Genomic DNA, 15,594 nt, shown 5'->3' with positions numbered 1-15,594 from the left:
TCTCCAGGTAAAATAAAGACATTTGTAACCACAGATTGTGCTCAAATAACTAAGAAAACATTCCTTCTTACATTTTTGTCTTTCCTACACCTCTTTTTTATTTCAAGGTGACAGACGCAGCATTATTATTTTTAAGTAGCATAACTATTCTTTATTCATATTTCTCTAGGTAACTTTGATTTTTTTTGTACAAGCAGCATGTCATAAAGTAAGTGAACATTAGGGTTGTAGAAGTATCTTTTAATAAATCCAAATAGTATCAATCGTTTATTATGTAGCTGATGAGATATGATACTACAGATATTCTCTACACTGCACAACCTTAAGCCACATCACATGTGAGTGCATGCACACTTTGTTTCCTTGAAAGAATTATAAGGCAGTAAAATATGTTCATTTGCTTTGTTAAAAAGCGGGTTCCTTAGTGGACTAGAATAAGGGCGCTGAAATAGCTATTGCAAGAAAAACATAAAACAACGACCATGGAGGTAAGCTGTTGAACTTGTGGCCAGATACTTATTTCTGTGTTCTAGGGCAGTCACAAAACCAAAGTATGACTTTTTTGGAAGTTTGATTTCAAACAGAAATGGGTATTTGAGATTACTAACTTAATGTCAGAAATCTTAAAAATTAAGCTGACTTCTGCAATTTCCATGGGTGAGGATGTATCTTGAAACATACCAGGTTTTAATGGAAGTTAATGCAACACTCAAGCCTTGCCCACATTTGGAAGGTTGCCCAGGGAGGTTGTGGAGTCTCCCTTTCTATAGAAGGTAAAAAATCCACCTGGATGTGTTTCTGTGTCACCAGCTGTAGGTGACCCTGCCTTGACAGGGAACATGAACTAAGGAAGGTACAGAGGTCCCTTCTAACCCAAAGGATTCTGTGAACCTGATTTATATATAGTACCATATTATAGATTCAGTTCTATAACTGACATGTGCTCAGCTAACATCTACTATAATTTTGCATATTCCTGTCTTTGAATGGGTTAAGGGGCAAGGTTCTAGCTTATTTTTTATACTGTCTTCAATTTTCACCTGCTTTACACTGAGATACTTTAAGCCTCAGTGTTTCTAAGGCTCACTCCCCAGTTGATATTTCTTTTTATTGAGCTATTTGAGTGTAGGTCATGTTCTATATATACAGAAAACTAGTAAAGAGAAAATATCAACTGTATAATTTTTCAGAACTGGATAACAACTGCAATAGTTTACAGTCTGGCTTTTTATAAGTTAGTATCCCTTCTTTGGATTACTATATGTCTAACACTGAATGGTTGTTGTTTTGTAGGTATGTAAGTATCTCCAATTAAAGCTGTAAAGATAGCAGAATTATCATTGTGTGCCACTTTCCTACCTTCTTTTTGCCAAGAAGCATTTACCCTAATAAACATTTTTATTATTAAATGCCTTAATACATAACATTTTGGTTTTAGTTTATAGAATCAGATTTGAGGCAGAAGCTGGAACACGCCAAAGAAATATCAGAGACAGCGAAAGAGACGCTGAAAGATTTCAGTACCCAGAAGATGCAGTTACAGAAGCTGATTGGCCAGATGACAGACTGGCTATCTCAAGTGGAGGAGACGCTGTTAAGCTGTGCTCGTAACCTGGATCCTGAAGCGCTAAATAAACTAAAGGTCAGTGCTGAAAAACATTAATATACTTTCCCTTATGCATTGATCTTTGGGGGTTTTTTTCTGAGCTTTATACTTAATTTTCCTTTGATAAAAAATGCTTATCTCCTGCACAGCTGCTAGAATATTAGCAAATAATACAGGAAGTTGCACCAATGAACAAAAGTTATGATTTATTAACTTTACACAAACTTTTTAGAAAATTCTAGTGAATATGGTCTTTTTTGTTGCAAGAACTGGTTTTGTTACATTGAACTCCTTGTCCTTACTCCAGCATGTGTGTTGACTCCCTTGCAATAAGTTATGAACTCATAGCACATGACAGTAAAAGACACTGGTCCAAATTCCATTTTAACACAACCTTCTACCTCAGAAGTCCTCCTCAGTCATCATACATAGCCATTCTTTTTTCCTACATCCAAGTGCTCTCTTGATGTGCATGCAGTTATGCACATCACAATATGACAAACCACACTGAGGTATTTAACTGTGAGTACAGTTAATATTGATATACTAGCCAATTCAAATGTAGTTTTCAGAAAACGTTTCTCTCAGGTTGTATGTTAAGTCCCCCCTGTATTCAAAAGTCCTGCCAAATACCTGCCAAAGTGTCATATGGCATCCCACACGTGCCTTCAGACTTTGCCGAAAATATCTATTTCTATTCAATATGCCTTGAAATCTATTCATTTCAAATAGAGTAATAAATCATGAGAAACATCACTTCCCACATTTCTGTGATGGTTCTTTAGTTTCAAGGATTCATCTCACTTGGAAAATTCAGGAAACATCATCCAGTCAGTGCCTGTTTCCTTCATTGTGTCTGGGATGACTTATAGAGCACAACAGGAAAGAACATATGGAGGAGTAGGAATGTTTCAGAAAAAGACAGTTCTTTTGTTTCTTTATAAATATCGTGTTTATGTTGTAACTTTATTTTCAGGAAACACAAAAGGACCTTCAGCTTCAGCAAAGCAGCATTGACTCAACTCGCGAGACCCTCAATAGCCTCTGTCGCAAATACCACTCGGTAGAGCTGGAAGCTCTTGGTGGCACTGTCACTTTGTTAATAAAGAAGTATGAAGCGGTGAATCTCCTGTGTTCCAGAACACAGGCCAGGATGCAGGAGTCCTTGGAAAAACATTTCCTCTGTGAGTCCTCGGGCTGGTTAATAGGAGTGAGCCGTTAGCCCACAGCCGTGAGTCACTCTGGAGTCTGCTGGAGTTTCCAGTGATGTCACTTGCAATTTCAGCTTTATTTTCATATGGAGCCTCTCAAAAAGTCCTGTTACCAAATGTTCATTGAATAACTGCTATGCAGCAAAGCATTTTACATACTCAATTTTAACTATGTAATATGCATGAAAATGCATCTTTCCTCACTATTAGTATTCATCTCTATAGCATAAATGCATGGTTTTTATTTGCAATAAAGAGAGGTATATAACCAGGTGGAGGTGTTTACAATGTAAAAGTACCCATCTTAACTATTTCCTGGGCTCCCTGGATAGTCAGTGGAGAAAAGTAAGCAACTTTTAATCTTATTTATTAAGATACTGATTTAGATTTTATCTAGCATAAAATTGGGATGTATCATAAATTGAAATTGACTGTCAAGGGCAGTCTAGTAAGACTGTTCAAATTTGGATGTTTGAAGTGGAAACATCTAGTTTCTAATCTTACTCCCAAGGTTATTGATAACAATTAGATTTACTCTGTTAGCTTTTACACACTGTTCCTGAAGGATAAACGATTTGTTTAAAACAGCTGTATAATACTGTGGATAATGCTGTAGCTCAAAAAAAAAATATTCTCTTTTTTATACTTTTTTATTAAATAAGACTCTATGCAAGAATTCCAGGAATGGTTTTCTGGTGTGAAGGCTTGCAGTAAAAGAATCATCTGACAGGTCTGGGGACAGCAAAGCAATAGAGGCAAAGCTACATGACTTGCAGGTATAGTGAACAAGTTAAATTAAAACAGCCAATAATTAGCAATTTAGTATAGGAGCCAACTGTATCTCTAAAATAATTTGTAGATGCTAACACATTTGGTTTTGTTTTTAAAAAAGGAATATAAGAATGGTTCAAGGCAGCAGTATGCACTGTAGAGGGAATACAGTGAAAACTGTGGTCCTTGTTCTGAGATCAGAATTTAATTTCTGGAAGGTTTATGTATAACTATACTATTCTTGTTTCTGATTATTTTTTTCCTTTCTTTCTTTCTTTCTTTCTTTCTTTTCTTTCTTTCTTTCTTTCTTTCTTTCTTTCTTTCTTTCTTTCTTTCTTTCTTTCTTCTTTCTTTCTTTCTTTCTTTCTTTCTTTCTTTCTTTCTTTCTTTCTTTCTTTCTTTCTTTCTTTCTTCTTCCTTCCTTCCTTCCTTCCTTCCTTCCTTCCTTCCTTCCTTCCTTCCTTCCTTCCTTCCTTCCTTCCTTCCTTCCTTCCTTCCTTCCTTCCTTCCTTCCTTCCTTCCTTCCTTCCTTCCTTCCTTCCTTCCTTCCTTCCTTCCTTCCTTCCTTCCTTCCTTCCTTCCTTCCGCCACTTCCGCCACTTCCGCCACTTCCGCCACTTCCTTCCTTCCTTCCTTCCTTCCTTCCTTCCTTCCTTCCTTCCTTCCTTCCTTCCTTCCTTCCTTCCTTCCTTCCTTCCTTCCTTCCTTCCTTCCTTCCTTCCTTCCTTCCTTCCTTCCTTCCTTCCTTCCTTCCTTCCTTCCTTCCTTCCTTCCTTCCTTCCTTCCTTCCTTCCTTCCTTCCTTCCTTCCTTCCTTCCTTCCTTCCTTCCTTCCTTCCTTCCTTCCTTCCTTCCTTCCTTCCTTCCTTCCTTCCTTCCTTCCTTCCTTCCTTCCTTCCTTCCTTCCTTCCTTCCTTCCGCCACTTCCTTCCGCCACTTCCTTCCGCCACTTCCTTCCGCCACTTCCTTCCTTCCGCCACTTCCTTCCTTCCGCCACTTCCTTCCTTCCGCCACTTCCTTCCTTCCGCCACTTCCTTCCTTCCGCCACTTCCTTCCTTCCGCCACTTCCTTCCGCCACTTCCTTCCTTCCGCCACTTCCTTCCTTCCGCCACTTCCTTCCTTCCGCCACTTCCTTCCTTCCGCCACTTCCTTCCTTCCGCCACTTCCTTCCTTCCGCCACTTCCTTCCTTCCGCCACTTCCTTCCTTCCGCCACTTCCTTCCTTCCTTCCTTCCTTCCTTCCTTCCTTCCTTCCTTCCTTCCTTCCTTCCTTCCTTCCTTCCTTCCTTCCTTCCTTCCTTCCTTCCTTCCTTCCTTCCTTCCTTCCTTCCTTCCTTCCTTCCTTCCTTCCTTCCTTCCTTCCTTCCTTCCTTCCTTCCTTCCTTCCTTCCTTCCTTCCTTCCTTCCTTCCTTCCTTCCTTCCTTCCTTCCTTCCTTCCTTCCTTCCTTCCTTCCTTCCTTCCTTCCTTCCTTCCTTCCTTCCTTCCTTCCTTCCTTCCTTCCTCTCTTCTTCCTCTCTTTCTTCCTCTCTTTCTTCCTCTCTTTCTTCCTCTCTTTCTCTCTCTCTTTCTCTCTCTCTTTCTCTCTCTCTTTCTCTCTCTCTTTCTCTCTCTCTTTCTCTCTCTCTTTCTCTCTCTCTTTCTCTCTCTCTTTCTCTCTCTCTTTCTCTCTCTCTTTCTCTCTCTCTTTCTCTCTCTTTCTCTCTCTCTCTCTCTCTCTCTCTCTCTCTCTCTTTCTCTCTTTCTCTCTTTCTCTCTTTCTTTCTCTCTTCTTTCTCTTCTTTCTCTCTTTCTCTCTTTCTCTCTCTCTCTCTCTTTCTCTCTCTCTCTTTCTCTCTCTCTCTTTCTTTCTCTCTTTCTCTCTTTCTCGCTCTCTCTCTCTCTTTCTCTCTTTCTCTCTTTCTCTTTCTCTCTTTCCCTTCTTCTCTCTTTCTCTTCTCTCTTTCTCTTGTTTTCCTAATTTTTTATAACACTTTTCAGTATTTCAGATAAACACTGATATGTCAAAACTTGTGTGTATCTACTTTTGATGAGACAGAACATAAGTAACAGACACCTGTTGTAAACAGCCCTAACACCTGAAATGTGTAACATCTTCAAGAGATTATTAAACTGTTCAGAGAAAGCCATGACTACCTTGGGATCAAATATGAAAATTGAGTGCTGTGAATTTTAGCACCACTTAATAAAATTTTATTTGAACTATCTGCTTAGAAGTTTTTTGATACCTAGGTGTAGCTCTTATCTTCTTGGAGAAATCTGACCACTTCTCATAGAAATATTGCTTATCTTTAATTATCAAATCTTATGTGTTTAAACTATGTTCTTTCATTGCACAGGGTGTGCTGGATTCTATTAGTGAAGGACAGAACAAATTAGATGCAGCCTGCAAGGAAGGAGAAAGTTTATATGGTTGTTTACCCAAACCAGTTGTGAGCCATATTCAGGAGCAAATAGCAAAATCTAACCAGAACTTCCAAGAATTCCTCAAACAATGTCTGAATGACAAGAAAGCCCTGGAAGACTGTGCATCACACCTGGGAAGGTGAGTAATTCCAGCAGTCACAAATAAATTGTGAACTGCATGAAATTTTCTGGCTTCCAAAGTCCAGGGCAAAGTACAAAATTATTTCCAGTTGATCTAGTCATGTTTGCTTTTTTATTTGGAAACAATTAAGAGAAATTGAAGTACACTGATAAAAACAAAGCAACAGGTCTTGATCCAAGGGTTAAAAAATAGGAGGTCAGGATCATATATGCAGAAGTTTTGCGTAGCTTATGAAACTCCAAATCAGCAGCTGGGATTCCAGTAATTTAAATGCCATTTTCTGGATGGAAAATGTGCAATGAAGTTCATTTCTTCCCTGGGGCCTGAAGATAGTATGAATTTTACACAGCATGTGTCTGTTCTGTTCCATTCCAAATGGACATATTTCCTAAGGGGCTAAGAAGAAAATGCCCTTAAATTACTGTTTAGGGCTGGAATTTTGGGAATTGAAATATTTTCAGATCTAAAACTGTTCAAAACTGTTGCTAATTGAAAGCAAAGTTAGTGTGGCAGTACTGGGTAAAACAACAGTAGGAGACAGTGTGCCTGCATGTAAGGAAATTTTTTCAAACTTAGATCTGGAACTTGTTTTGCTGAGTTTTGAGCATTCAAGATTCCAGATCTCTTCTGCAGGAGGAATTGAAAGCACAACACTTCAGGTGTTCTACACATAAATTCTGACAAAAGAAAGCTCACTTTTACCCATTGTTTGTTCTTAGTCTAAATTATTCCAATAATTTGAAAAAAGATTTCTTTTGGTCAGCTTTTATTGAATCTAGTATAAATAAAAGTACTGTCACTTTAAATTTTGGAGGCTTCTGGTCTCCCTGTAATTCCTATGATTTTCCTGAACATTTTTAGAGAGTTGCTGGATATTTTTAGACTAGTAGTCACTGTGGAATTATGTTTTGTGTACGACTCTTATGCTGAAAGCATGAAATTGTGGGTATTAACTTCTTGTGGATATTAACTTCTTCCAACTTTACTTGAGAAGTACTTTTTAAGGGAGTATTTATCTGCTCTGTAGCTTTGAAGATCAGTACAAGAAGCTTTCTCTGTGGATGCATGACATGGAAGAAAGAATAAGCACGGAAGCATTAGGAGAAAACAAACAGCTTGTTTCTGAGAAGAAAAAAGAGGTGCAAAAAGTGGAAAAGTTCCTAGAAGAGTTGCTGAATTCAAGGTATATTGAAAATTCATTTTCTGAAATACTCTCACTTTTTCCTCTACTAGGGCAGAAGTAAAATTAACTTTTGGGGTAAAGTGTTTTTAAAAGCTAGAGGAGTGTGTTGGAAATTCTTTTCTCTGTGAAATGAGGCTGAATCCAGATAGTTCGAGTTCTGATGAATTTCAACCAAATACAATATTTGCTCTTGATAAATTAATAAAAGCTTATCATACTTCATTATTAAATGGAAACTGAAAAAATCCTTTTTAAAAATAGAAGTTAAAAATATTGCTTTTAAAACCAGTAGTGAAAGTTAAATTTATCATTATGTCCATTTTAAAATTTTCTTTCTGTCCTGTAACATTGAGATCCAACCAGGTTAGCAGAATCCTCTTCCCCATACATCTTGCTTTAAAAAAAACTCAAAAAGCATCTACATTAGCTGTGAAATCTTTCTTAAATTTGGACTTAGCCAGTAGATAATGAAGTAATTGCCATTTTAAGTACATGGAGGTTTTTTCAAATCCTCTTTTTATTATTGGGTTGGTGAAGGTAGAACAAAAATAGTAGTCAGTTGTCTAAGTCTCACAGCATCTTAAAAAGAAACACCCAGTCACTCCCTATGGCCTTGAGACTGATGCAAGACATTTTGGTGTGATGTAAATTCCCTGTACTCATCAGGGATCAGGAAAGGTGATCAAGTAGAATTAGATTAACTGAGGCTGTATTAATCCCTTTTACTGACTCTTGTACTGAATCTGAGCCATTGTCTAATCCTGGACAAATGACCTTTCCATCATGCTTTCCTACCTGTCCAGGATGACAAACTTCTTAGAAGCTTTGGCAGGTACAAAGGGTAGCATTTCATATAGAAATGGAAAGTTTGACTCCTGAAAAGAAAACTAAGGTAGCTTTTAATTTAAATGTTTGACACAAAGATTTCAGTGTGATCATTCTGAGCACCAAAATTCTGCAAGATGTGGCACTGCACACAAGCAAAGATATTGATAACTGCCTGGATGGCTGGGCCCAGAGAGTGTTGGTGAGTGGGGCTGCATCCAGCTGGCAGCCAGTCACCTGCGGTTCTCCTCAGGAGTCTGTGCTGGGGGACAAAATATTCTGTTCAATATTTTTATTGATGACATGTATGAGGGTATTGAGTCTTTCATTAATAAATTTGCAGATGACACTAAGCTGGGAGTGTGTGTTGATCTGTTGGGACGTGGGAGGGCTCTGCAGAGAGACTCAGAATGGTTGGATGGATGGACAAAATCTGATAGGATGAAGTTTAACAAATCCAAGTGCCAATTCCTGCATTTTGGCCACAATAACCCCCTGCAACATTACAGGCTGGGGATGGTGTGGCTGGACAGAGCCCAGGCAGAAAGGGACCTGGGGGTGCTGGTGACAGCAGCTGAACATGAGCCAGCAGTGTGCCCTGGTGGCCAAGAAGGCCAATGGCCCCTGGCCTGTGTCAGGAATGGTGTGGCCAGCAGGAGCAGGGAGGTCATTCTCCCCCTGCACTGGGCACTGGTGAGGCCACACCTGGAGTGCTGTGTCCAGTTCTGGGCCCTCAGTTTGGGAAGGACATTGAGACCCTTGAGCATGTCCAGAGGAGGCAACGAGGCTGGTGAGGGGCCTGGAACACAAACCCTGTGAGGAACGGCTGAGGGAGCTGGGGCTGTTTAGCCTGGAGAAAAGGAGACTCAGAGTGACCTCATCACTCTCTACAACTCCCTGAAAGGTGGCTGTAGGCAGGTGGGGTCGGTCTCTTTCTCCAGGCAGCAACTGACAGAATGAGAGGACACAGCCTCAAGCTGCACCAAGGGAAATACGGGTTGGATATTAAGAGATAGTTTTTTTATGGGAAGAGTGATAAAGGACTGGAATTGCCTGCCAGGGAGGTGGTAGAGTCACCATCCCTGGATGTGTTATAAAAAAAGACTGGATGTGGCACTCAGTGACATGAAGGTGTTAGGGCTGGGTTGGACTCAATGATCTTGAAGGTCTCTTTAAACCAAGTGATTCTGTGAATTCTGTAATCAGCACACGCTGCTTATATTCTTTCTGTCTCTCCTAACTAATTTTGTCAGTTAACTGTGAACTCTTATCACTGATGGAGTGGGTGTTATGTCAGCAGCCTCCATAACATGTGGCAGTGGCTATAATATTTCATGCTTTCTGAAACTTTAAGTCTCATTATTTTCTTTCAGGGACTCTTTTGATCAGCTCTCCCAGATGGCACAGACTTTAAATGAAGAAGGCCATGGTGCAGGGAGAGAAGTACGTCTGGCTTCTCAACATCTCACCAACTATCAAACCATGGTCAAAAGTGTCAAGGAGAAGCTGAGGACATGTCAGCTTGCACTGCAAGAGCATCTCACTTTTGAGGAGGCATTGCAGAGTATGTGGTCATGGGTGAAAGAGGTCCAAGATAAACTGACATCATCACAGAGCACTCTTGGAAGCAAAGCCACCCTGGAAAGACGATTGACACAAATTCAGGTAAAGGAGGATACAAATAGATATTACACATCAAGATTAATGTTTGGTGTGGGCCACATCAGTGGGAAAGGTATATTTTTATATTTTATTTTCCCTGTGGTTATGAAGAAGAGGATCAGAATTTAAGGTGATTGTGACAAATAGAGATGGGAAGTAGAGAAAAACAGGATGAAGTTTAATGGAAACAGGTGTCAAGTATTACATTTTATAAGAAATAATGAATTATGAAAATGTGTATTTAGGTCCCAGAAAGCTTTTTAATAGAGGGGAGGCCTTGGAATAATTGTCAGAGTCTATCTGTCATGGCTGTGTTTCTATCACAGGAGGTCTTCAGGAAGAGGTTAGACAAACATCTAACAGGAAGGTCATTAGGAGATCTGCCATGGGCTTTCCTGATGTTTCTTGTGGCTATGAGGTGCTATCTTACTGTGCAGTGCTTGACCTACTCAGTATCTGCTGCAATGTGAGCAGTACTTTAGGTTGACCAATGCAGTGGAAAACTTGTATAGCCATGGAAAAACTGCTGGATCCCTTGCTCATAGCAAGGTATGGGCCCTTAAAAGAAAATGTGCCTAGGAATTCCTACTGGATATGACTGTTGAGGATGGATGAGCTCAGAGAGGATGGTGTTCACTGTTGAAAGAATAACAGTTCTCATTTCTCATGAAGGTTACATTTGATATTTTGACCTGTTTTTCCTCACAGGAGATCCTCTTACTCAAAGGTGACGGTGAGGTTAAGCTGAACATGGCCATTGGCAAAGGAGAACAAGCACTTAAAAGCAGCAATGAGGAAGGACAAAAAGTGATACAAACTGAGCTTCAGACGCTGAAGGATGTATGGAATGACATCATCAGTACCTCAGTGAACTGGCAGAGGTAAGAACCCCTGGAAAACACAGGTCAGACCCTGCATTCTTTGCTTACAGAGAGTGGTACCTTACAGCATGTAGCATTGCTGGTATGTGAGGAGAAATTTGCATTATCAGAGAAAATCAAAATTTCTTAGAAAAAATACCTTTCTATAATAAAAAGATGAGTTTACCCTACCATATGAATCAAATTTCATATGAGATGGTACTTCACATTAACTAAAAATTAATAAAAATAATACAAATTCATACAGAGAAAAATCTAGAAGGGACTTTCAGAGTTTCTGAGCCTGTTATTGGGCAAGACCAAGAACATGTGACAGATACTTATCTACCTTTTCCATATATAGCCCAGGGAAGGTTTCTCAATTCTGTTTTCATTGTTTTTTTAGTTAAAAAAAAAAAAAATCTTAATATCAACTCCAAATGATCTTCCATATTAAGCTGGTTTCATCTCATCTTGACCTGCGTAGAAATAGAAAGAGTTTTTTTATTGCTTGTGTGAGATAATTTTGTATATCTGAAAGCCTCCATCATTTCTGTTCTAGACAGACTGATGTTTCTCAATTTCTGTGTGGACTTTCTGGGCATCTATCACACCAAGATACACACACATTCAATCAAGAGATTGAAGACTATCACTTGTCTACTTTTTTCTTAAAATATAACTGAAAGTAGTGCCACTTTCTTAGTTGCACCAAAATAGTAATAGAATTGTAATAGAATAGAAAATGACATTGTCTTTTTGATGCCTCTAAAATTTCACACAATTTTTATCATAAAATATTATTTAGAATGGGTTAGACTGTGGCATTTTGAGTGAAATTATTACCACACCCTTGTCTATTTGTAAGTCCAGTGAAATAAGAATTACATTCATCAACTTGAATCCCAGAGGTTAGGGATTATCCCAGAGACTAGGAAAAGCAAAAGTAACAAAAGGGAATATTTCTTATAAACTGTAAATGAGTCTATAGATAATGGATTTTTTCTTTCAAAACTTGTCAGAATATCTCTTAATTGACAGTAATTTCATAGGCTGCTGCATATTTTATTACTCTGATCATAATGAACTCCAGTAATTCAAATGAACTCCGTATTTTACTTAGCTGAACAGACCCTGAAATGTGCTTTCTATTAGTCTGACGCAGATAGATTGCTCATGTAACCTGTAATAGGGAAGCAGCTATGTTGGTTGTACAAAGATGCCCAAAAGCTATAGGAATTCTAAAATAAATAGGATGCAAGTTGATATAGGAAACAAAAATAAGATGCAGAAAAAATGATATTCTAAACGTATTGTGTATAGCTACAGATAGTGTAAAAATGAAGGTATAAGCAGCCTCTTTTTTTTCTCTTTTTTTTTTTCCCCAAACTGTTTAAAAGTTCTCAGGTTCTCATCTGCACTTTGTTTTTGTTCATGTAAGCTGTCTAGATTCTGTCATTAGCCAGTGGAATGACTATCTGGAAAGGAAAAACCAGCTGGAACAGTGGTTAGAGAATTTGGATCACAAAGTGGACCAGCCTTTAGAACCACAGATTGGTCTGAAGGAGAAGTTTGCTCAGCTGGACCATTTCCAGGCTATTGTTTCTGAGATAGAGGATCACTCAGGTGATTTACAGCAACTCATTGAGAAAGCTGTGGAACTCTATGAAAAAACAGGGGATGATTCCTTTGGAGATGCAGCTCAAGAAGAACTAAAAACACAGTTTAATGACATCACAACTGTAGCCAAGGTAAGATAAATATCTCCATTTCAAGTAAGTAAAATGTTTAGACATTTGTATATATAGCTAAAATATTTTGATTTTTGTGGGTTTTAGTAACTAAAGCATTGACTCTGAATAATCCTGCTTCTGGTATTGTTGAGTCTAATAAGAACATTGAATATAGTTTACTAAAATTTAATGGAATGCAAAAACAGTATTGAGGGTTGATGTTGGTACAATTATGATTTTGGAAAAGTGAAGGCCATATATTTTGTTCCTAGTTTCTTATATACAGCAGTATTTCTGATATTCTGACACATTTATTTTCATCTAATATTAATTCATTCTTAGCATTTTTTATTTTTTTCTTTACCTAGAAAGGGAAGAATAAAATGCCTCCCTAATCAGGAAACACATTGTCAGAAAGAGAAATCCTATTGTCAAAAAGATATATGCCCATGTTTTATGTTGTTTCAAGCATAAGTAACTAAGTACTGCACATGCTAAATGGGTATTCTGTTTGGTTTCTAAGGAAAGATGTGTGAGCTCACTGAGACCTTGTGCCAACCAGATCATGAAACACCTTGCCTCCACACTCCCCTTGTACTGGTGCTACATTTTGGTGTGAGCAGTGTACACAGGGATGCATGGTTTTCTCTCCTAGGAGGCTGTTTTGGTTAGAGTCAGGTGCATGTGAACATTTTCTTACCATTTTGCTGCATAAAATGCATTAAGGTATAGAAACTTTGAGGATTTACTTTAGGTCGTCTTTGTTTAGCCAGTAACTATCCATATGTCTAGTTGAGAATGACATATTATTAGAGATTATGATGGTTATTTTCAGAGGGAACAGCAGGTCTTGTTAATCTAACTTAATTTTTAATAGCATTTGTTGAATGTTGAGTTACTCAAACTTTAAAATAACTGAGCATAATTTGTAGGTGGTTTAGTTTGAAACTGGCTTCAAGACACTTCAATCTAGATGAGAGTATCTACACAGGGATAAAAATCTATTTGGTTAGCTCATTTCACTTTTGGTTAGTTTTGATAAACATTCATTAGTGATATCTCAAAAGAATATAGCAAGAAGTTTACTCAGTCAGACCAAGGGTGAACCTCAACCACGGTACTCTTTCACTGTGTCACAGTAAGATAAACTGACCCCACTCTAAGATTACATTCAAAAGCTAATGTGGAGCCAGGAAGCAGCTGCATGTCTGTGCCAGGGAGAGCATCCTCCAGGACTGCAGGGTAGGTGGCTGGGGACAGCCACTACTTCTGATGTGGTTGTCAAAATGGGACTCAGCACCATAAGATCATTTTGCACTTTTGGACAGCCAAAATTTTTGTTTGTGGTTTTCCTATGGGACATCTCCACGACTCTGCTTAGCATTTGTAGAGACTTGGTGCTTCTAAGTTTTGTTTCTGGCAGCAATGCTGCACCCTGGGAGTGCTCATGGGCGATCTGCAAGACCCTCTCTGGGGTGTATTGGGTAAAGCATTCCAGAGTGACACAGCTGTAGCATTGATATCTACTAAACCATACATTAGACTGTGTTAAAGTATATTTTTGCATCAGTGTTTCTAGAAGGCTTCTGCTCCAGCAGAAAATCCTTGTCCACAACAACCCAAACCAAACCTTTTGCAGTGTAGCATTCTGTTTTGATGCCACAAGCTATACCCTATTCACTATTTAAATGCATGCTATGGAGTCTAACCAGCACTGCTTAAAGCCAACATAGTATTAGTTAAGTCCTTTAATCGTCTTTTTTTTTTTTTTTTTTTTTCCATCTGATTGGTAGGAGAAAATGAGGAAAGTGGAAGATATTGTAAAAGATCATTTGCTTTATCTGGATGCTGTGCATGAATTCACAGACTGGCTTCATTCTGCAAAGGAAGAGCTTCACCGCTGGTCAGATGCATCTGGAGATGCACCAACTATACAGAAAAAGCTGGCCAAAATCAATGTAAGTGAGCATTCATGATTTCTTCTGTAATTCAAACCCTATGCTTTTAAAAAAACCCAGTCTAACAGTTGTGGTTCTTGCTCTTTTTTCCTTTGAAATGGTGATTACATTTCAGTGAGCTGAAAGCAAGCTTTCCAAGCTGTGCTTTGTTTTCGACTCCCTTCTCGTATTAACAGATGGAGTAAAAGTATAATCAGACCTAAGTTAACTATGGCACACATGGAAACAATTCGCAAGAGCGGAAGCCCAGTGGCATTGCAGAAGAATGTGGCTTAACTGATTAATGAATACTTCTCTTTCCTCATCCCCAAATATGCCTTCTCCATGAGCAGAATTGTCATGCTTTGCATGAAATGGAGATGTGTAAAGCAGCACAAGGATTGCTCTTCTCAAACATGATAGAAATATGTGAGTTGCCTTCTGTGTATACTCTCCTTAGCCTGGCAGCTATTCTTAGCTGTCTGAGTGCTTAAGAAATTTGAATATTCCTGAATGCAACACCAAAACAGGCTACATGTTTTGCCCATGCCTGGTGTTTACATTCAGATATTCATGCTAGCAACATTTCACCCTGCTCCTAAACATGAGAGAGTGCGACAGTGAACTCAAATGCTAGATGAAGATTCAGGATCCCCAAGATGAAATTACAGATTCTTTGTACATTCAGGGGTAATTTTCAGTCTCCTTTGTGCTCAAACTCCTCATCTGTAAAACGGGAAAGGGAGGAGTTAGCAGCGTCTAATTCATAACAGGAATGAGGGAAGAAATAACATGACTGTAGCATGCAGTGTTTGGGATGGTATTTATACATTCTCAAGTTTCTTAAGCTGAAAGCTCCCAAGATTCCCTTCTATGAGATGTGTGAGATTGAAATATGGACGCTGTAGAAAGAATTTAGCTCTGAAAACAAAACCAAAACTCTACACTCAGAAAAAACCGCATTCAACAATTTTGGCACGTCACAGGTCACAAGCAGGCTGAAAACTGCAGTTGTGTTTTAGAGACTGCTGCGAGCAGCTACACATCAGCATTTCTTTCGGAAAAGATCACAACAAAGACTTCATGTTCCGCATCTCAGCCTAAGTAGTATTTTTGGTATCTAAAACACGTTCATTCTTTCTGTCTTTTCAAAGCTGAAGAGCGTTTCAGAACTGCTGTTTAATGCCCGCGAGGGCCGCACGCTGTTGACTGGGTTTTACCACCCCCGGTTCCCAGACCGCTGTCCGAGGGGAGCCGCGGC

The 15,594-nt window shown here is 38.9% G+C and overlaps 1 protein-coding gene across 1 annotated transcript in view; it reads left to right on the top strand.

Moving 5' to 3' along the window:
* Positions 1 to 15,594, top strand: part of SYNE1 (spectrin repeat containing nuclear envelope protein 1) — a 296,656-nt gene that overhangs the window by 130,932 nt on the left and 150,130 nt on the right. The window contains 10 exon segments of the mRNA XM_058833865.1: positions 1,439 to 1,642; positions 2,583 to 2,790; positions 3,480 to 3,523; positions 3,525 to 3,593; positions 5,925 to 6,130; positions 7,161 to 7,316; positions 9,515 to 9,806; positions 10,512 to 10,684; positions 12,105 to 12,414; positions 14,190 to 14,354. Coding sequence (XP_058689848.1) covers positions 1,439 to 1,642; positions 2,583 to 2,790; positions 3,480 to 3,523; positions 3,525 to 3,593; positions 5,925 to 6,130; positions 7,161 to 7,316; positions 9,515 to 9,806; positions 10,512 to 10,684; positions 12,105 to 12,414; positions 14,190 to 14,354 — 1,827 coding nt within the window.

The sequence above is a fragment of the Poecile atricapillus genome, chromosome 3 (assembly GCF_030490865.1).
Source record: "Poecile atricapillus isolate bPoeAtr1 chromosome 3, bPoeAtr1.hap1, whole genome shotgun sequence".
In the NCBI taxonomy this organism is placed as follows: domain Eukaryota; kingdom Metazoa; phylum Chordata; class Aves; order Passeriformes; family Paridae; genus Poecile; species Poecile atricapillus.
This window is presented reverse-complemented; position numbering and strand designations above follow the sequence as displayed.